The 22,698-nt window shown below is 39.9% G+C and overlaps 1 protein-coding gene across 1 annotated transcript; it reads right to left on the reverse strand.

The window, feature by feature from the left end:
• Positions 1-573: 573 nt before the first annotated feature.
• On the reverse strand, positions 574-21,951 carry LOC122066099 (peroxisomal 2,4-dienoyl-CoA reductase [(3E)-enoyl-CoA-producing]-like). Its single transcript, XM_042629926.1, has 4 exons — positions 21,937-21,951; positions 2,913-3,114; positions 856-1,015; positions 574-731 (listed from the first exon to the last, which is right to left on the reverse strand). Exons 2-4 carry the CDS (start codon positions 3,096-3,098, stop codon positions 673-675), a joined length of 405 nt encoding a protein of 134 aa, XP_042485860.1. The 5' UTR covers positions 3,099-3,114; positions 21,937-21,951; the 3' UTR covers positions 574-672.
• Positions 21,952-22,698: the final 747 nt, after the last annotated feature.

Here is a 22,698-nt window from a genome sequence, read left to right on the forward strand (position 1 = left end):
GTATCACTCTCGAATGCTGTGGTAACCAGTCATGGGAGGATCATGGAGTTTGATCCTGTTTTCCAGCCACAAGTGCAATGTACAGTCTGAGGTACCAATTTTACCCTACCAAACTGGTACAAGGAAATTTATATTTGCTAAAAAGGGTGTACCCGGTGCACAAGGCTCCCACATGTGCAAGGTCCGGGGGGCCAAGAACTACGCAGCCTTACCCCGAGAATGTCGAGAGGCTGTTTCGACTGCTTGACCACCAGGTTGCAACATTCGTACCTAACCGTTGGACCGAGCGTGCTCCTTATTTATATTGCTAAAATTCAGTGATAAATGAAATGGAAAAAAGGGGATGATTTCATTCACACGGCCCATTGAGATAATCTTATCCCAGCTTTCACTATTTGAGCCACTTGGAAGGATGATGCAGCGATGCTATCAAATAACAAACCCCCCCCCCCCCCCCCGGGGGGTGTATTGGCATGCATCCTTGTATTTCTCAGATGTCAGTTTATGCCCATGCACCCTCCTATTTAGATTGAAACTTGACATGTAGGGAAGGCACCTTGGGGTATACCTGTCTATGAACATTGGGCCCCGTTTGGCAGATATTTGGGTCGTTGAGGAAACCTTTGCCCGAAAAGAAACCTCTTATTTAATGCAGTATTGTTAACTATCCATCTATCTTTTATGTTTAGTCACAGTAAAGCAGCAAAAAACTGGAACATCAAACTGAATCTCTGCAATCAATTACATGGCCTAACTTCACTTGTCAAACAAGTAGCAAAGAATTAAATTATAAAATGAAGTTCAATCAATAATAGGATGCCCAAAACATATCCAAGAATGTGATAAAAATAGAACCTGTGCGAAACCCATTAGGGGATAAATCCTCTGCACTCACAAGAAAATTGCCAGCTGCATTGTTCACAAGAATATCAAGCCTGCCAAAATGCTTAACAGTTGACTCTAAAACTCTGACTGCATCTTCCCTCTTGCGAACATCTCCATTAAACCCAACAGCCTAAACATGAACAAGAAACAGAATGTAATTGTGTAAGTCCATTGCTCACAACCAGATCCCAGAGCCAGATTAAAATCTTTAGGTTCCCATTAATTGGCAAAGTAAATTAAACTTACACTTCACTAGTAAAAATCTGCATTCATAACTCACAATAAGTAGAAGGCAAATGCGATGCATCTATTTTTATTAGTAAACTCAACTCAACTCACTTTAAGCCTACCCAAACTAATTGGTGTCGGCTACATGGATCCTATTTTTCCATTCAACTCTAATTCACCTTAACCTCTGTTCTTAACAAATAAAAGAAGAAAGCTTAAAACAGAATTTAGGTCAAAGAGTTTCTAAAATAAAGTCCTTGAAACTGCCATCTTTCACATTTCTTCTCTTCCATGTGTTGAATTTAATTCTACAAAAGGCTGAAAATCTCATACTACAATGGGTAATACCATCATAAACCTATTTTCTATCCTAAACCTGATCGATAGGAAAATAAAGAGAGAGAGAGAGACTACATAATATACACAGGACATAAATCAATAAGAATTTGATAAAAAAAAAACAATGAGATAATAAAAAAAACAAAGTAACATAACTGAATTGTGTCTTTCCGGGGATAAAGCGAAAGGACAAACAATAAACAAATGAAATACAGTTTATGAAAATAATGTAAAGTGGCCTTGAGAAGAAAGATATAATAACTCCTCTAATCAATGGCAATGGTTCTCAAGAATCACTAAGACAGGAACATCTATTTTGAAATTATTCCAGAAGAAAAAATAAAGGCCATACAATAATTGAAACTTGGTAATGCAGTTCCTAATCCTTTTAAAAAAATTATACAGATGATTCATAATTACCTGCACTTTGGAATCCATATAACTTTGGTTAGAGGATCAAGGATTTGAGCCATGACACAATAACACCACATAGTATACTCCATGGATGAGGAACATATACAGTATTATATAATTCCCAAGGGCTTCCATGGGGCAGTCTCAGGCTTTCTCATAAAGAGCTGTAGTCCAACAACCAGCTTACAGCAGCTGTTTAGTTAGAAGGAGAAGCTCTGGATTGTATAAGGTCTAACAATATCTACATGATTCTAATGGTTTTGAAATAGAATATATATTCGCATTCATATTCTGTCCTTCTGGGTGTCATGCATCATGCAAGATTGAATTTTAGAAATAGCCAACTCAATATGCAGATACAAGTAAGTGAGTATCGTCTACGCCTGTCATTTGGTTTTAGACATGTAATTCTGAAGTATATAAGCATATCAACCCACTACCTAACTTCTAAAGTACCACTCTTAACTTCTCAAAAGTTAGGACACAGATATCAGATAATATCCAACCAACATGCAGATACCATGCTTTGCAGATAAGTTCTCTCCAGCTATATACAGTCCAAGCACTAATATCTTATCAAATTCAATGAAAGTTCTAATCGAATGAGACTGCAAGAAGCATATATGATTGGTCAGTTACTACTCCCCAGTATCTGATTCTGAGACGAATACATACTTCTGAGGAAGGAAAATTAAAACAGAACTTTAAGAACTGAGCAACGAACTTCTAGGCCTATCAAGATTGAAAACAAGCTCGACTTCAGGGAAATCTCAATATAGAGAAATCATTTTCACCGAAGACGGAATTTGAACAAGACAAGTCGAAACCACCATCAGGCCTAAATGCAATTTTACTCGAATTTTACAAAATACCCAACATAAAGGCCAAAGAAGTTGAAATTTTTTCGATCTAAGGGAGAGAGAGAGAGACCCAAATGACGGAAAGTAGACCTTCTTGCATAAAAAAATTCGGCAAATGAGACACAGATAAGAACATCTTGAAAAGAAGGAATCTACAGGTAAGAAGTAAGGAGCAAAGGGAGATACCCGAATTCCGTGGGATTGGAGAGCAGCAACAGCAGAGTCTAAAACTTGCTTGCGTCTGCCCATGATCGCAACCGAGGCGCCATGCTTACCGAACTGAGTGGCTATCTCGAACCCAATACCTGAGCCTCCGCCTGTCAAAAGGGCAACCTTTCCTTTCAGTATATCGCTCTTGAATGGGGACTCCATCTCTCTCTCTCTCTCTCGCTTGCTCGGCTTGTGGCTTGTAAGTTGTAAGTCTACGGTTTATTAACTCTGCAAATCATTGACTTATCATAGGTTGACTGTTCAAAGCCAGGAAGCGTCTCTGGAGCAATTAATCTCTGCCACACTGCACTATGCCCGGGTGCTCCCACCTACCCTGTTCGTCGTCGCACCAATGCAGTTAGGCGGAGGAATTTTATACACTTCTTTGAGCCCCGAGGTGTTTTCTACGTGCTCTCAAATAAGAAGTTTGGGATCAAGTTTCCTGTCTGGAAGCGGCCCTGCACCGCAGAGACTGGGAACAATATGCTCCTCCTGGTTCACGCACCCCTATGTCACATCCGAACAGAAAACACTCGTCCTAAAATTTTAAGGGAAAAAAAAAGGATAAAGACAGCGTAATCCTTATACCTAGGCACACTCAAGAGTGAATTGATTATCCACTCATCGCAAGAAATCCTGCTATTATTGATGCATCTTTGTGTTCCCATTAGTCTACATGCTTATGTAGGGATCATATGGCCTTTTACAGAACCCCCTCCTTTTGTTATTATTTTTTTCTTAATAAATATAAAATTACATTATGAGAACCCTTTTCCCGAATGCAATTTTTTTTTTGGTACAAGTAACCTTCTACCAAAAATAAAAAAATAAAAAAATAGAATAACTAACCTCAAAGAATGACAACAGACCATCGTCATGGAACAAGAAATATTTTGAAAACGATTAAAATAATTAAAATTAACAATAATTTAAACGTTGAGATTTTAAAATTATTGAAAAAATAATAATATACACACAAGTTGTAGTATTTATTCATTTCTTATTAAAATGAGAAGTAGTTTGAGAGAGCCGGGTCAAACCCTAGACCAATTGACCATAGAACAATTGGTCGAAGAATCATAAATAAGTAAACCTACTCCTCAATGGAATCAAAATTCCAATCCCAACTCATAGTCAGATTTTCTCATTAAATATTAATATTGGATGTGTGTACAATTTTTATAATTACAAATTATTATTTCCAAAGTGCCGTATTTTCATGAAAAAAAGGGAAAACACTTTTTAAATGCGTTTAAAAATTCCTTTTCAAAACACATTTTAATTAACTATAATCTGATGTGGGCCTCACTCCTCGTTCAAAGTCTAATGGGTTTATGTTTCTTTCTTTCTTTCTTTCTTTCTTTCTATTCCAGCATTTGTTTTGTGAAGAGAGACCTGACTGTGAAGCTCATGTGCTTACTAAGGGGGCTTCCTTTGTTGCTTGTTCATCTGTCCAAAGTCTGGTGGTTACAATCACCAAACTTCATACCATATTCTGCTATTCTTGGCGCCAGGAAAGACTTCTTTTCTTTTTCTAAATAAATTCCATCCCCACCTTCCCCTCCCCCCTCCCCCTCCCCCCCCCCCCCCCCCAAAAAAAAGTAAGAGTGTACAGGTTATAACTGCATCTGAGTTCGCATCTCACTAAGAGGTCCACTAGAGATCATAAATTGTTAAAGAAAGAATAAGATGTTTCTTTTGTCCCTTCCAGAGGAAAATAAAGGAATGGTTTGATATATTCAAGACATTGGTTGTATTTACAATGTCGTCTCAATTCATCATATTTCATCAGATTTGGGTTATGATATGGTTCCGAAGGATGAACCGGATATGGAAAGTTCCAATAAGATTTCATTCATAAAAGGGAGAGGGTTGGGCATATTAGCGGGTTACCTAGGAATTAGGAACACTAGCAAGATTTTGACCATAGGATTTGATCAACTGAGTTAAACCATTGGATGGAGAGAAGATATACAAACTTTCAATCCACTATTGTTATACCTTTTCTCTCTCCTTTTACCGCTACCCTTTGCGACTGGCCGATGACCGGTGAAACGGTTGCATCTCCCTTCCACTTCTCTCCCTTTCCTTTCCCTGCAGTGGATCTCCCTCCCCGCCCTCAGTTTCAGGTTTCAGGTCCTTCTCCTCTGTCTCACTCGGCTCAGATCCGGCTCATTTCTGCTCCAATCCGGCTTCATCTTCCCCACTCTCTTTTTTTGCAACTCTTCATTTGTTGTGTGCATGCAACACGCTAGTAGGGTTACATGGGAAGTTGTTTTATTTATTTAGTTATTTTTATTAATGCACTGCTGTAGCACGTGGTGTGGGAAGTGGTTTAGTTATTTTGTATTAGTGGAGTCATGGGATAAGGGAATAGTTATCCAGTGTGGGTGCGAGACGGGGGAAGAAGTTGTATGGGAAGAGGAGTGTGGTGTAACGGCTGTCATCAACCCTATATAATTGTAGTAAGGGAAATAGATTATCTTTTGCATCCTAAAATTTCTCTCAAGAGGAGGTCAGACTTCCTCGATAAAGCTGTGATTCCCCCTACAATTTCTCTCGTTTAGCTGTGTTTCAAAATAGGTAAGAAGGGCTCTTCTTCCACATACATACCAACTTGGCATTAAAGGCGAGGCGTGGATCAGAGGGTGTAGAAGCTCGAAGGTGAGGTGGAAGTTCTCTCAGAAGGACAACAAGAGATCATGAAGAAACTGAACGAGGTCCTTGAGATGATGGGTTCATGATCAGTCATGGCTCCACCTCTAAACCATGGAGAACGACCTGGATTCACCACAAGTGGTCGTCCAAGTGGCTCTCAAAGCTCCTTTGCACCAAAACTAGTCAAACTTGATTTCCCACGATTCAATGGAGGAGAGGACACCACGCTAGGTTTGTCGGGTAGAACAAAATTTTCAATTCCATCATACACCTAAGGAGGAACGGGTAGCATTGGCTTCCTTCCACTTGGAAGGTGAGGCCCAGCTTTGGTATTGAATTTTCTGGCAAGAGGAAGCGGAGATGACGTGGAGACACTTTTGTGATGGGGTACATACTAGATTTGGTCCTGATGGGGCAAAAATTGACTGAATGATCTTCCCTGTAGTTTTTGATGCTCCAACCGAAAGAGAGGACAAGGGAGAGCCGGATTGACCAGACAGGGGAGAGCAGGATTGACCCGATAGGGGACTTTCCGATGCCTAAGTTAGATCTTTCTACAACAGATGCTCAAGAGAGATTTTTCAGTAAAAGAACTCCTCGATCCCCCTTAAGGGAGGCTTACCTTGATATTTATAGGATGCTGCTGGAGGGAGGATGGGAGACGTTTGTGGAGAGTCCTGTTAGGCGTAGAGTCCTCGAGGGTAATGGCTCTCTAATGCTGGGAATATTCCAGATCCTAGGGTATACCAGGAGAATATTCCTCTCTTATCTCGAAAATTCCAATCGTGTGAGGGGTAGATGTCTCTGGTGACGTGTAGTGGATAGAATCCTGTCCTTGTGAATAGGGATTACATTCCTTGAATGTAGGAGTGGACGAGAGCACGTTTATGGGAACCTTGTTGTTGACGTCGGGCCGAGGTGATAGAATGGTCGGATGAGATGCCGATGTGACAATTCGGACTGATGGAGGGTCAAGGTGGCAGCACGGCCTAATGGAGGACCGAGGTGGAAGCACGGCATAATGGAGTGCCGAGGAGGTAGCTCGGGCTGATGGAGGGCAGAGGTGGCAGCAAGGCCTAATGGAGTGCTGAGGTGGTAGCATGGCTAGATAAGGTATCAGTGCAGCATTGGTCAGGACGCTCCTTGCCCATGCCGTGGTTAGGGAGAATGCTCTCATCAGGTCCAATGCAATTCGAAGACTTCTTTGGAGAACTGGTAAAATTGCAGCAAATAGGGTATGTACGTAGTTACCAGACACAATTTGAGAAGCTATTATCTAAGGCGGGACCACTTCCACCTCATTGCCAAGTCATCTTTTTCATAAGTGGCCTCAAGGACAACCTTAAGGCAGAAGTAATGGCGGGGCGTCCCTCTTCTCTATCTGTAGCCATTGGGTTGGCTCGCCTCTACGAGGCACGCAACATCACACAACGGTGGGTTCCCTCACTTCCTAAACCTAAAAAGGGAGTTACGATCCAAAAGGAGTCTTATCTCAATAATCAAATGATGTCAATTATGAAGATGACTCCAGCAAAGCTGCAAGAAAGGAGGTCGAAAGACTTATGTTACAATTGTGACTAGCGTTTCGTACCAGGCCATCACTGTAGAAAATTATTTCTAATTGAAGGTTGTTACAAGGAAGGGGGGCGATGATGCATGGGAGCAAGTGGAAGAGCTAGTGGAGGTACCTAGCCCAGAGACACCGGAGATATCCCTTCATGCTATCAGTGGAACAAGGTTGCCTAAAACTATGCAAATACGAGGGATGGTGGAGCACATTCCCATAATCGTGCTTATCAACTCTGGAAGCACGCATAACTTCATGAGCGAAGCATTGGCGAAGGAGGTGGGAATATACCCTGATCAAGAGACTCAGTTCAAAGTCATGGTGGCATCATGTGAGAAGTTACCATGTCCAGGTAAGTGTCGTCATGTCCGATTAAAGCTCCAAGGAGTCCCCATTGCAGTGGATTTCTATCTTTTAGCATTCGAGGGGTGTGAAGTAATTTTGGGTGCACAATGGTTAAAGACCCTTGGCCCGATCCTATAGGATTTCTCTAAATTAAAAATGAGATTTACCATGGGTGGGGAAGAAGTGGACCTCCAAGGGATTACCATAATGGAGATAAAGTGGTGGGAGAGCCTCAAATCAACCATTTGCTTGGTGATAATGCTCAAGGTATGGTGTTACAGCTGTACACCTTATCATCAACTGAAATTGAGAAAAAAAATGGACCATATTCTCTATACCTACATCAACTTCTGGAGAAATATGAGGACATCTTCCAAGAACCCAAGGGGCTGCCACCCTCTCAAATGCATGATCATCGCATCCCCTTAAAACCAGGAAGCGAACTAGCATGCGTGTGGACATACAGGTATCCAAATGATCAAAAGAGAGAAATTGAACGGTTGGTGAAGGAGCTGCTCACTTCGGGAGTAATCCGACTGAGCAACAACCCGTATTCCTCCCTGTTGAAGTAGTGTATTGGCATTAACTTTAATGTGTACAATGGTGCTCTTGTATAGAGATTACAGTTATTGAGTTATAGACAAACTCTATTATCACATGTGGGAGACTCAAACTCTATTAGTAATAGGGTAGGACTCTGTTAACATATGTGAGTAATGGACTGAGAGTTTATTATCACATGTGAAAGTCTTATTCCAACTATACTGTCTCATGAGGTAGTCTTGGACTGCAAGTCAGTCTCCAGAGTTTGTGCTCACTGAAAAGGCTTACAATGTAGGAGAGGTTGTTGAGTGTGAATCTGACTCTAGAGGTTGAGTTCAAGTGGGATGCTAACTGTCTGATACACCCCCTCAAGGTGAGGATTTAAAAGGTCGAATCCACAGCTTGTCCCGTAAAAAGGAGAACCATGTAGAGTTGAGAGCTTTGGTAAGGATATTGGCTATCTGGTCATGTGTTGAAATGAATTGCGCTTGAAGGCCCTTGGAGGCGATTTTATCACGAACGAAGTGGAAGTCAATTTCAATGTGCTTGGTACGAGCATGAAAAATCGGATTGACCGATAGATAAGTGGCTCTAATGTTGTCACACCAAAGAATGGGTGCAATGGGAACAGGGATCCCTAATTCCTCAAAGAGAGCGAAACCAAGTGAGTTCGGTGTAGACATCAGCCACTGCTTTGTACTCAGACTCGGTGGAGGAGCGTGCAATGTCTTCTGCTTCTTAGAGGCCCATGAGATCAGATTAGGACCCATATAGATGGCATAGCCTCCTATGGATTTGCGATCCACAATGTCACTAGCCCAGTCAGCATCGGAGAATGCTTGTAATTAGAGGGAACTAGATTTAGAGATGAACAACCTGTGATCCTTGGTACCTTGGAGATAGCATAGAATCCGTTTAACTAGTGTCTAATGGTCTTCAGAGGGGGCATGCATGAACTGGCAGGCACGATTCACTGAATAAGCCACATCAGGCCTAGTGAGGATGATGTATTGGAAAGCACCGACAATGGAGTGATACCTGGTGGGGTCTAAAAGAAGGACACCCCCTGTAGAAGATGCTGCAAAGGTGGTGGCTATGGGAGTAGTGACTGGATTACAGTCAATCATGCCCTTTGTTAGTTAATTCGCGTTTAAAAGCGTCCCCTTTTTTTGCCGTTTTAAACGCCGTTTGCTGAATTTTTCACAGAAAACAGGTAAAAAATGGGAACGGGGCTATTTGAAGTTTTAAACGCGTATCCGTTTTTTTGATAGTAAAAAAATGGATATTAAAAATGGATACGCGTTTAAAACTTCAAATGAATATTATCTATATTTGTTTTGATTGTTATCTAGGTATTTAGAGAATTATTATGCCAATTTATGTCTATATATTGCCCTTTTTTTGACATCGTATTATTTAAATATAAACGTTTAAAACATGTATTGTCTGTTTTTTATTTTTTCCTATTTTTACCGTATTTGACCGTATTTTTGACCGTCCCGTTCACGTTTTGATCCGTTTAAAACATGCCCGTACCGAACAATGTTTTTTTACCGTTCCCGTTTTAACTAACAGAGGTCATGCCATCCCTCTGTAGGAGATCAATTATGTACCGGTGTTGAGAGAGGAGGACACCATCAGACTGATATAGGGCTTCAATACCAAGGAAAAAGTTGAGACGACCAAGATCCTTGATAGAGAATTCTGAAGCAAGCTGATGAAGGAGAGTCTGAACTTGAGTTGGTTGGTTCCCTGTAACCAAGATGTCATCTACGTAGACAATGATATATGTGACAACAGAGCCCTGCATGTAGATAAATAGTGATATGTCGGTTTGGGATGACCAAAAACCTAAGCGAGTGAGGAACTCAGATAACCTGTGAAACCAAGCCCTAGGAGCCTGTTTGAGCCCATAAAGGGACTTGTGGAGGCGATAGACATGATTAGGGCACAGGGCATCTTCAAAACCCTAGGGTTGAGCCATGTAGACTTCCTCAGAGAGAATACCATGCAAGAACGCATTCTGAACATCAAGCTGACGAACATCCCATCCGTTAGATATAGCCAAGGAGAGGACAATCCGTATGGTAGTAGGTTTGATGATAGAGCTAAAGGTCTCATGGTAGTCAAGACCAGGTTGTTGATGATATTCTTTAGCAACTAAACGGGCATTATATCGCTCAAGGGAGCCATCTGTCTTCCGTTTGATGCAGTACACCCACTTGCAGTCAACCAGATTCATAGTTTCCCTGTAAGGCACAAAAGACCAAGTACCATTACGTAATAAAACATTAAATTCATCAGACATAATAGATCGCCAATGAGGAACCTTGTGGGCCTGGGAGAAGCATGTAGGTTCGATCGGGTCAGGTGAGGTGGTAATAGAGAGGGTCAGGGGGTCGGCATAGAGATCGTGTAGGGTTCTGGTGCAACAGGGTGGGGTGGTAGAGGAGTTAGGGTTAGGGCCAGTTAGGGTGGGGGTGAGGTGAGAAAGGAGGGGATATGGGAGAGGTTGGTTCGGGAAGGGGCAGTTTTGGGGTGGCAGGGAGAGGGATGGGTGGGTTTGGGAGGGTAGGTGGAGGGGTAGGGTGAGGTTGAAGGGTAGGAGGGGGTTGGGTTGAGAAGGATGGTGGTGCAGTATGAAATGAAAAAGTAGATTCATCAAATCTGACATGGCAAGATATGTAGATACCACAGGTGATGAGATCCATACAACGATAATCATGATGAGAAGGGTTGTATCCTAAGAAAACACATGAGGCAGAACGGAATTCAACTTTATGATGATTATAAGGATGGAGCCATGGATAACAAAGGCATCCAAAGATTTTTATAAAAGAGTAGTCCAAAGAAGTGCCTGTAACTAACTGATGGGGGAATTTGTTACCTGTGACAGAGGAGGGCATGCGATTGATGAGAAAGATTACGGTTTCAAAGGCATAATCCCAGTAAGCTTGGGGAACAACTGCATGAGATAGTAGGCTAATCCTAGTTTCAGCAATGTGCCTGTTACAGCATTCAACTGTTCCCTGTTTCTCATGAGTATGAGGGAAAGATAACCTGTGTTGGATGCCCAACTTGGTAAAGTAAGATGGGAGAGTACGGATTCTCCCCTCCAATCAGTTTGAATGGCCTTGAGAGAGCGAAAGAACTGACGTTCCACCAAAGCCTGAAAAGTACGAAAGGCAGAGTAAACATCAGACTTTAACTTTAAAACAATAAACCAAATATATTTAGTATGGTCATCAACAAATATAACAAAATAATGATTCCCATTTGAAGAAACTGTGGGGTGGGGGCCTTATACATCACTAAAAACCAAATCCAAAGGAGAGGAACTATGAGAACTAGTTTCACGTGGTGACAATCTACTAGCTTTGCCATTTGGCAAGCAGAACATAAAGAAGAAGACTTCACAAGCTAATTATCAGATAACATAAGATGAAGCACACATTCATGAGGATGCCCTAAACGGTGATGCCAGTGACTAAAAGATGAGGCAGAGGCCAGATTGGCATAGGGTGACGTTGGAACGGAATAGAGACCATTCTTACTGTGTCTAGTGGGTTTGCTTGGTCCTCAGATCCTTCACAAAGAAAAAAGAAGAGTGAAACTCAAAGTAAACATTATTGTCATAGCAAAACTATTGAACAGATAACAAAGAACAAGTGAGAGTGGGAACATGTAAAACATTAAAAAGAGAAAAGGAACGAGAGGGACAAGAGATGGAAGCAGTGCCTATGTGAGATATAGGAAGGCCCTTACCATTACCAATCACGAGTTGGTTAGTACCTATTTATGGATCATAGCTGAAGAATTGGGTTAAGTCAGTGGTGGAATGGTGGGTGGCTCCAGTATCAGGGATCCAAGAGGTGGTGAAGAATTGTGGAGGTGTGGAGTGATGGGGTGGGGGCGTGATGGTAGGGGTGGAGGGGTAGGGAAGGGTGTAGTGTGGTAGGCGTTGGGTTGAGGTGGTGGTCGATTATAGGGATGGGGAGGGGTAGGTAGAATGGCAGCTCTGGTAGGCCCTGTGGGTGATAGTAGCAAGTGTTTGTCTGATGATTAGTGCATCCACAGATTGTGCATGGATTGTGAGCGAAGGCATTAGAGTGACCAAATCCACTAACATGGCCACACGGCCTCGGGAGGAGCCTGTACCATGATCACCAGTGGAAGGAGGGCCACGACCTTGGTGAGTGATATTGACTGATGCATCGATGGTAGGATCAACAATGGGAAGGCGTGAGTGGAGAAGGTTCTCATGACTTATAAGGAGACCATGCATGTCGGTGTAGGAGATGGGCTTCTTTTGTGCCATCATAATGGAAGTAAGTGCTTGATATTCAGTGCGTAGGGCCCGAAAGATGTGGATGTTAAAGTCTTCTGATGGGAGGGGCTTCCCTACAGTTGCTAGCTCATTGGAGAGATGCTTGGCTCAATGGAGAAACTGAATAATGGTCTCATCTGGTTTATGAACCAGATTTTGAAGGGAGACATTGAGAGACAGAATTCTGGTTGTAGACGGAGAATTGAATGTAGCATGAAGTGCATCCTAGATCTCTTTGCTAGTGGTTCACCCGACTGCTAATGAAAAAACCTCTTCAGAGAGAGAGGCGATGAGAAAGCTCATAATAGAAGCATCTTGTTCACGTCATGCCTTGGCTTTGATAGGGTCTTGAGGCCAACGATAGTCACTAGTGACAAAGTTGAATAGGGGTTATCCAGTGAGATAGGGTACGACCTGTGTGCGCCAATAAACATAGTTCTTAGATGTGAGTTTTAAAGATATCATATTATGAGAAAAATGGGTGAAACGTGGGTTGGGGTTTCGGGCTTGCTTTGTTTTTTTTTTTTTTTTTTTTTTTTTTTGAGAATAGAGAGGAGAAAAGGGACGTGGGTTGGGTTTGGGTTTGCTATTTTGCTTTTTTTTTTTTTTGTGGTTGTGTTTGAAAGGAAAGAGAGAGATGGAGAAAGGGACATTGGTCTCTTTGGGTTTTTTTTTTTCTTAAAGGGAAGAGAGAGAGAGGTCGTGGGCTGTGGGAGATAGAGAGGAGTGCGTGGTGATGAGAGAGGTGCTCGGTGGAGCTTATGATGCTCTTGATACCATGTTGAAGTAGTGTATTGGCATTAACTTTAATGAGTGTACAATGGTGCTCTTATATAAAGATTACAATTATTGAGTTATAGACAAACTCTATGATCACATGTGGGAGACTCAAACTCTAATAATAATAAGGTATGACTCTGTTAACATATGTGAGTAATGGACTGAAAGTCTATTATCATATGTGAGAGTCCTATTCCAACTCTGCTGTCTCATGAGGTAGTCTTCGACTGCAAGTCAGTCTCTAGAGTTTGTGCTAATTGAAAACGCCTACAATGTAATAGAGGTTGTTGAGTGCGAATATGACTCTAGAGGTTGAGTTCGAGTGGGACGCTAACTGTCTGATACTCCCTAGTTATTTTAGTCAAGAAGCAAGATGGAAGTTGGCGAATGTGTCAATTATAGGGTTCTCAACAAGGCTACAATTAAGGATCGATTTCCTATTCCCATCATTAATGAGCTGTTGGACGAGTTGCGTGGTGCATAGGTAATTTCTAAGCTTGATCTCCGGTCAAGCTATCATCAAATTCGGGTTGCGCCAGAAGATATTCCAAAGACTGCATTCCGGATACATCAAGGGCACTTCGAGTATTTGGTGATGCCATTCGGCCTCACCAACGCACCATCTACCTTCCATTCTCTAATGAACCAGGTATTTCAAGAACATTTAAGAAAATTCATTTTAGTGTTTTTTGATGACATATTGGTGTACTCATGGGAAGACCATTGCAAGCACTTAGAGATTGTCTTATTCATCTTTAGATCTCACAAGTTATATGTTAGAAGAGAAAATTTTTGTTTCGGTCAAGAAACGGTGAATAATCTTGGCCACGTCAGGTCAGCTAGAGGAGTGAAAGTGGAGCAGGATAAAATCTCAGCCACGACTACTTGGCCTAAGCCTAAAACCTCTAAGGCAATGAGGGGTTCTTAGGGCTCACCGGGTGCTATCGGAAATTCATCCAAGATTACAGGAAGATTGCTAGGCCCCTCACCAACATGCTTAAGAAAGATTGCCTAATCGACGGCATACAGAGCGCGAGTTCAAATCGGGGATTGGGTGTATCTCTAGCTTCACCCTAATTGACAGACTACTCCCTCTTCGAGAAGGAACTTTAAATTGTCACCACGGTTCTATGGACCATATCAGATTGTTCAACGTAGTGGGACGGTGGCATATAAGCTGGATTTACCCTCAGAGTTACAGATACATCCCGTCATCTATGTCTCCCAACTGAAGCACAAGATGGGCGAGCAACATTCTGTCCAATCCGAACTTCCCACTTTTGAACGATGAAGAGTCCGGTCTTTCCCCACAACCTCAGGCTGCCTTAAAGTACAGAAGGCACAAGGGAAGAACAGAAGTCCAGATCCACTGGCATGGCTTATCCCCTGCCGAGGCGACTTGGGAGAATCTATCTTCTATGGTGAACCAATTCCCTGATATTCGGCTTGAGGACAAGCCGTCATTCCCCCTACAATTTCTTTCGTTTAGTTGTGTTTCAAAATAGGTAAGAAGGGCTCTTCTTCCACCTACATACCATCGTTCTCCCTCTGCAACGTTGCTCGTTCACCTCCCTCTCCTCTCCTCTCCTCCCCCATCCCTCCACTTTCTCTCCCTATTGAATGAATTAATGAATCAATCAATTAGAGAGTAAAACAACAAGAATAGAGGAGCATTTCATCTCGACCACTGAAGAATTTAGAAAGCCATTTTGATTCCTCCAAGCTTCCTTCCTTTTCTGCAACTGTAATGTAACCCTCCACCGCCCCTCTCTTTCTAGTCCACCACCTCACCCAGAGTTGCTCGTTCAACACAATTGCAATGCTTCAAAAGATACTTTCTCAGATACCCATCACCCAAATTCAATTCAATCTCAACCCTTTTAATCCTTCCTCAGTTTTGCCTCCGAAATCCTCAGAACCTGCTAAGATTCGCACTAGCAGAGAGCGATGCTCTATAACGGCTTCAACTACCTCAACTGTAAAGGCTGAAACTGGCCCATCAACATTCCGGGACAAAAACCCAAGAGACATCAATGTTCTGGTTGTGGGTTCGACTGGTTACATAGGGAAATTCGTGGTTAAGGGGTTGGTGAAAAGAGGTTTCAACGTCATCGCCGTTGCCAGGGAGAGGAACGGAATTAGAGGGAAGAACAGTTAGGAAGAGACATTAGAACAGTAAAAAGGGGCAAATGTACAGTTCTCTGACATTACCCATCTGGGTTCTCTGGAGAGTTGTCTTGAGAGCTTAGGATCTTCAATCCGCAAACAGAACTAGCGGAGATAGATGAGGCCGGCGTATTTTTTGGAAGGTGAAGTCCCAGACGGAGAGGAAGGGGAAAGGTTGGAGAAGAAGAGGAAAAAAATACCGTGGACCGATGGTATTGATTAGATTTTATATGACAACGGCTATAAACGGTTGAGATCTTTTATTTTTCATCTAACAGTCACTAAGCCGTTAGTATACCCAACTCCTGGGTAACTCGTTAACATTCTTGTCTTTGTCCTTGAATAAAAATCTTTATTATTTATTTCATCTATTCCATGATTGGAACAGGGATGATATTCGTTACACCACGATTTTGAATCAAAAGAGAGGTTTCACGAAACAGCAGATTTATTGACTCTATTAATAACCAATGCTACGTTTAGCTCAAACCAACGTTGTTGACAATCACCTCTACGAGTGTGGGCCTGGGTCATCATTTAAAATTTTAATCTTTAATTAAACCATTATTCCTTAGTCGTTGGGATGGGTATTGGGCAGTTTGGGCTTCCTAGAGCAGTGGCCCAAAGCGCAACCCAAGGTCTTCAAGGGTATGAGCCGATCCCAGGCCCAAAGGTCAACCCAACCTTGGGAACAATATTGCCTCTCTTTTGTTTTTTCGTAGAACCGTAGAAGGATTGCCACTAACCAAAGCAGTAAAACAATCACTACTGGGTCGGGTTTTCTCGGGTATGGTTAAGCTTTGGTGGGTTTTTCAAGTTCGATAGACACATAGCAAGCTCCTAACAGTGAAATGAATATCATCCAATGATAAATCCAAACATGGAAATAAAATTCACATTAATACCGGATAATAATAATTTCGTTATTGGTGGTGTACAATATCTTATATTCTGTTCTAATTTTAATCCACGGAGTAATGGTGCAGACGCTTCGACAGGCGCAACCCCCCATTCAAATTTTTTATTTGAGGAAAGTTTTATACTTTCTGAATTAGGGTTTTTTACTATATATTTGTAACGAGGGTTTCTTTCTTTGTAATGTAAGTAATATTGAGAGGTGTGAGGACCAACGCTGTAATCCTATTCTCCATTGATAGTGAAGTAGGATCTCATCTCACTAAGGACAAAGGCAATCTTGTCAAACCTCGTAAACTTGTGTGAATTGATTGTTCTTGTTTTTCCATTATCTTATGCATCATTTTAAGGTTGCATTTCTACAATTATAATGTGGATTTTTTTGGGGCTTTGCTTTTGGGTCTTGATTCCCAAAAGCATTAACGTAAGACCACCCCATCTCAAGCTTAGGTTTAGTTTGTTCAACCCATGGAGCAAATTTCGAGACACTCTTTCTTTTAGATGAGTGAGAGTCTTAAATAATTCAGTGCGTCAAAGACAAGAGTCGCATAGTTTTCATACAGCATTAGTCAGGTTCTTTTTTTTTTCGATTAAGCTACTCTGTAATTAAAGGGAGAATGAACATATCTTCTTATCTTCCTATTTATAAGCCACAACTCACTTCGAAATTTCCGATTTCTCATAGAATCTCCAATGCTTTGGTAGGCACAGTAATTTTGTTTACTTATCTTCTTGACCCAACTCCTCCCAGGTTTAGCTTTTTTAATCCAAAAAGCAAATTTCCAACCTAACCTCAAGTATTTTGCCTTTTTTTTTTTCTTTTTTTTGGAATGGATGTATTGCACATCTAAAATTAACACTAATCTTGAATGGATCTAACATATTAAGTTGGACATTTTCTAGTTATACCTTAACATTGGTACATAGTATTATGAATGAATCCTATATACTATATGCATCGTATTTATATGAGTACAAGTGTACACTTGGATAAGTTCAGGTTGGGATTGGCCCTGACCAGGCTGAGCCCAATTGATCCATTTAGCTGAAAATCCCAACCCAAGCCCGGAAAAACCGGTTGGTTCAGGTTTTTGTTTTCTGTAACCAATGTTGTCTTTGATCAAAATATCATTTTTTTGTTTCACCTTTCTTTTGTAGAAGGAGGTTAGAGATCGACTAGGCGTCTTTAGTGAGCATGTTTTCCAAAACATCATCTAATTATCATTACAATTTTATAAATCACTATGGGGATTAAAAAATGTTGAAGAATTCTCAAGAAAAAAAAAAAAAAACTCATACATGGTGAACCTTACGATTGAAAATGCACATGCATGGCAAGTAATGGTGGTCCATCAATGGGTAGCCGCTATATGATACAAATTTGAAAGAACTTTTACTTTTCATTCCACCCAAACCAACCCAACCCAAATTTTATGGGTGTTTCTTCGATGCTGAAGGATCCAGTGCGATGTGGTATCTTGTTTTATAATTGACCATCACCACATGGTCTGAGAATAGTAAAGCCCTTATTTGTAATAAGTTATAAAAAAAATACACAATTTTTCACAATTGAATGAATTAGGAGAAAAGTATTTCGAACCATGAATAAATAATAATAAAATGTAAAAGTTAATGATAAACCTAGAATCCAATCATAGCATCATATTACCATTGATGAAAAAAAAACTTAATCTTTCATCAATTTCACTGGATTGACTCCATTTATCACTCTTCTCCATTAGCCCGATGCCCTAGTTCACTCTCCCATGACCTCCCTTTTTTTTTTTTTTTATATGGTGGAAGGATCAATTCGAGAATAAAATATGAAGCCATGAACCATCAAGAATGCCATAAATGTTGCTTAAGTATTATATCTTATATTCCACATTATCTCATAGAAAGTGTTATAGTCTTCCTTTTTGTCATCTAATCTATCATTCTTTATCTTGGTCTTCAAATTTTAAAGATTTTTAAAGATTGGAGAGAGAAGTTCAACTTGTCAATCATTTTAAAAGATTAGCCTCCTTGGAATATACCACCATTACAACGCAACTTATCAAGTCATTATCTTATAGCACATCAAAATGTCAAATGTTGTCTCACTAAATAAATATAAAATATTTTATCAAAAAAAATTCATAATAATAAATAAATAAAAATAAAACTTAGAATAGAAAGACAAAAAGAAAAACTTTCTCTCCACGACTCTTTTAATTTAATGGATGCCTACCGCTTTCAATTTTTCTTTACGTTGATAGATTTGTAGAATAAGTCAATTTAGTGGAAGATTTATTAAGTTATGCTCTTTCTCTACCTCTCAATGTGGAAATGCAAATTTTGGAAGATCAGATCTCCCACTAATTTTAGAGCTTAACTTAATCTAACTTAAGAATTACATGTTCCACCAATACTATATGGTTGGTAAAAAAAATTATTATTTTTTAAGAAATAAAAAGATTATGAAAATCAGAGAAGAAATGAAAAAAAATGAAAGGGCTCTAAATTAAAGAATATGGATGTGACTTATCAAGAAAAAGGACACTAAAGGATAAAGTTATTTCTTATCTCTTATAATATTTAGAAGAATAAAAAAAGTTTTGGGCAAAAGAACGTTCTTTGGTCGCATGATTACTGTGCCAATTGTGTTCAAGACAATGGGAGTGTAGGTAGAGACATCGATCATGTGCAATTCAGAGATGAGACGTGATGATTTGAAATCATAAACTATACAAAAAGCATTAAATATCTCTTATTGGTCAAAATTACCATAATACCCTTTTCAAATCTTATCCATTGCCAATGATTACTCATTTTTTTTTATTAAATTGTCAATCATAGAACCTTTTCGTAATGTGTATTTGTGATGAGAAAAAAGGCTGGACACGTTGCCGGTTGTCTCTCCGCATCACTTGGAAAATGCACCCATACCCCTCCCGGTCCAGCTCGCCCATGAATCTATATATCATGCCCTTGTGATAAAACGAATTTATGGGTTTAAAACATTTTAGAGTCAAGCTTAAAACCCTCAAAAGATATTATATATTTATATATATATATATATATATATATTCATGCACGGCAGAAGATGGAGGAGGGAAAAACGTGCTGGTTTAGGGTCTTTTGATAAATACATTGATGTGCCAACACAGTAAAGAGTAAAGACAACTTGTATTAGGGGTGAAATAGGGCTAGGTTTATTAAATCTCTAAGCCAATCCTAGGTCCTCAAAATTCATGTTTAGGCCCAACCTTGTCGAGTTCATACCAACTCAATTCGACCATAATTGATCCTGTCAAGGCTAGGCTGAGTCGAGTTGGACTACGTTGAGTTGACCTTGGCTTCTGTAATGGTCGGATTAACCTTGATTAACCTGTTTTTACCATTCATATCCTATATATTAAACAATTATAGAAAAATAAAATAACAATAAGAGCCCTAAATTTTAATATAAAAGTTCATGGTTAATTTTTTGGGTCGGATAGGGTTGAAGCCTCAACCAGAACCCTACCTAACCTTGACCCAAGGTTGGGGGTTTTCAACCCTAACCAGCCCTCAGGGTCAAAAAATTTGGGCCAAACCCTATTCGAGCTTAAGGCAGGTTCGAGTTGTCAGGGCCAAACTTTTACCCCTAACTTGTATAGTTACGTATACCTCATTTTTATTATTAATTTTCTTCTAAGGTAAAACGTGTACCTAATTACCTTAAACATTTTTTTACTTGTCTTTACGCTAATCATGCAAGAAATATCTAGACGAAGGTCTGTATCTCTTTTTGGTAAAAAGGGGGTCTGTATCACTCACATAAAGGGACGAGGCCTTTTTTTTTTTTTTTTTGTTTGGGGGGGGGGGGGATGTGGGGTGGTGTGGGGTTGTAGGGTAGGGTAGTGTAGGGGAAAAATGATTGACATCTTGTGTTAAATCTGCCCCTTCGATTTGACGCCAAGCTAATGGTTAATTAAAGGCATAACCTCAAATGAGTGGAGCAGCATATATATAGATGTATATGTACAATTGTAAGGGAGAGAGAGCTAACTTTTGGCCTAATCACTAAGGTGTTAGTGGGGTTAATGGGTTCTATTAGAGAGAACACTATGGGTGTCCACCTCTGTTGTATAAGTTTTATTAGAGAAAAATAAAAAATAAAATAAAGCACCAACATGGCAACATGCAACACATGCACTCTTGTTGGTTAAAAGAGAGAACCATTTAAAAAAAAATCAAATATAGGTCATGACTGGTGATGAGACCACCATCCCCCCCCCACCCCCCCAAAAAAAAAAAAAAAAAAAAAAAGAGGAAGGTATTTTGGGGATGAAAATTATGAGTTTGAAGGTATCTTGAGCACTATTAGTTAAAACAGGAATAGTATAAAAAAAACAGAAACGTATGGTACGGGTTTTAAATAGATACAAATGATGAACGGTACGGTAAAAAAAAAGGAAACGGCAAACAGACGAAAACGAACAGCACCAGTATTAAACGTGCAGTTTTCAAAAAAATAAAACCAAAAAAACGATAATATACTCATGCAATTTGAGAGATTATTACCTGTATACATGCATCTAATGTTCCAAAAGCTCTGGGAGTCCCAAGATAAAATAGCCCAATGGGCTACAAGAAAATGAGATGTTGCTAGCTTTAGCTTCTCCTTACTCAATGAGCTATAAGAATATGAGATTTTTTTCTTATAGATAGTATGGAAGTTAAAAACAAAAAACCAAGTACCATATTGTTTTCACTCTTCACTTTAACTAATAGATTTTTTTTTAATTAATTAATTTTTTTTATAAAATTCCTATTTTACCCTTAAAAAACGGATACGTTTTTAAAACGGCCGTTTAAAACGCGTTTAAAATGGATTCTTTTGCTGTTTCTGTTTTTTTTCGTATTATATAATAGCATACAGGAAAACACATTTTAAACGACAAAAAAACGCAACCGCGTTTAAAACGCGTTTTAACTAACAGTGATCTTGAGCACTTTGTATATAGAAGAGGAATATTAAGTATTCCATTTATATGATCAATCGCTTTAGATAATGGATTCTCTTAGCTCCACCACTGACCAACTAACCTTTGCTCAAAATCAATACATTTTGAATGGATTTTGTTGCATCACAAAACGGATCGGTGAGTGATGTCTTCGTCTTACACAAGTAGATCAAATTAAAAGAGGCCCAGAGCATATTCTGGGGAGGACTCTCCAACGCTCTACCCAGTCTCCTTTGTAACAATAATGAAGTGGAGTGAGGAGAAGGCAATAGAATACGAAAGTAGTGAGGAGAAAGCAATAGAACACAAAAGTAGTGAAGTGACTGTACCTTAGAGGTCTTCCTCTATTTATAACGCTAAGTTCCTTTAGACAGTTATTCGTTCTCCTAGGTGTCGAAAAGATCGGGTTGTGATCCTATCTTGACCAATCTCCTTACTTGGGCATGGAGAAACTTTTCTAAGTGGATTGTCCTCATTCTCACATTTAGGAGAGGTTGGAATTGGGTGCGCGTGCTATCATGAACAGATGATGAAGATTTTAGGGACTCCACAATCTGACGTGCTTTCCTTCCTTTGACAGCGGTCTTGGGTGATTTACATTTATTCCCTCATACCATGTATCGGCCATCCATTAGCATGATATTTTTGGGTATATGAGATTTATATAATGACTTTAGAATCTATCATGCATGGGGGGTTTTCTCCTGGCTCTCTCTCTCTCTCTCTCTCCAGCAGTGGGCTATTTTCTCAGATTGTCAATCTGTGATACCTTCTCTCAATATGGATCATCTTCCTGCCTCAAAGGGATCTTCTTCACATTTGTCTAAAGTTTAGTGGGGTAACCCACCATCTTTTCTTTCTACTCTTGCTCCTCCCCTTGATGGAATTCTTTCTATTTTGGTGTTTCTTAATGTCTCTTTCTAAATAAAAAATCTAACAAAGGGTTAATCTAAAAGATCTCCAAAATATGTCAAGAATGCTTCGACCATCTTCATGGCTCAAATGATGGAACTGCTTAGCCAAGTTTAATCTTTGAGATGGGTCACCTGCAACTATACTGACAGACATAAAAGATGAAAAGATTGCTTGCTTTAGGCCAAATTAATTAGCAAAAGAGGCTATGTGTTGATCTTGATTTGACTTAGGTGGGGGGAAAAGAGTACTTGTTTTGGATCAAATTAATTGGCCAAATAGGCTATGTTGATCTTGATTTGACTTAGGTGGGGAAAAGATTGCTTGTTTTGGATCAAAATAGTTGGCTAAGTAGGCTATGTTTATCTTGATTTCATTTAGGTGGGGAAGACGATGCAAACATTTCAACCGCTTGATAAATAAGACCCTTTGGAGTTTGGACACATCTTTTCTTTTCCTTTCTTTTTGGATTGATTAAATTTTAAATTGAATTTCATTTTCGGTCATGGTTAAGAGAGATTCTTTTAATCAAAACCTTTGAATAGTATTAAGATGATA

The sequence above is a fragment of the Macadamia integrifolia genome, unplaced genomic scaffold (assembly GCF_013358625.1).
Source record: "Macadamia integrifolia cultivar HAES 741 unplaced genomic scaffold, SCU_Mint_v3 scaffold2233, whole genome shotgun sequence".
Taxonomy (NCBI): domain Eukaryota; kingdom Viridiplantae; phylum Streptophyta; class Magnoliopsida; order Proteales; family Proteaceae; genus Macadamia; species Macadamia integrifolia.

Bases quoted from the DNA above. Each gene is read 5' to 3' on its own strand.
- LOC122066099 (XM_042629926.1), bottom strand. From the start codon at position 3,098: ATGGAGTCCCCATTCAAGAGCGATATACTGAAAGGAAAGGTTGCCCTT. The intron at 1,016-2,912 runs GTATCTCCCTTT...GTTCATGTTTAG, and splicing joins TCCAATCCCACGGAATTCGG to GCTGTTGGGTTTAATGGAGA. The intron at 732-855 runs GTTCTATTTTTA...AATTGATTGCAG, and splicing joins CCCTAATGGGTTTCGCACAG to AGATTCAGTTTGATGTTCCA.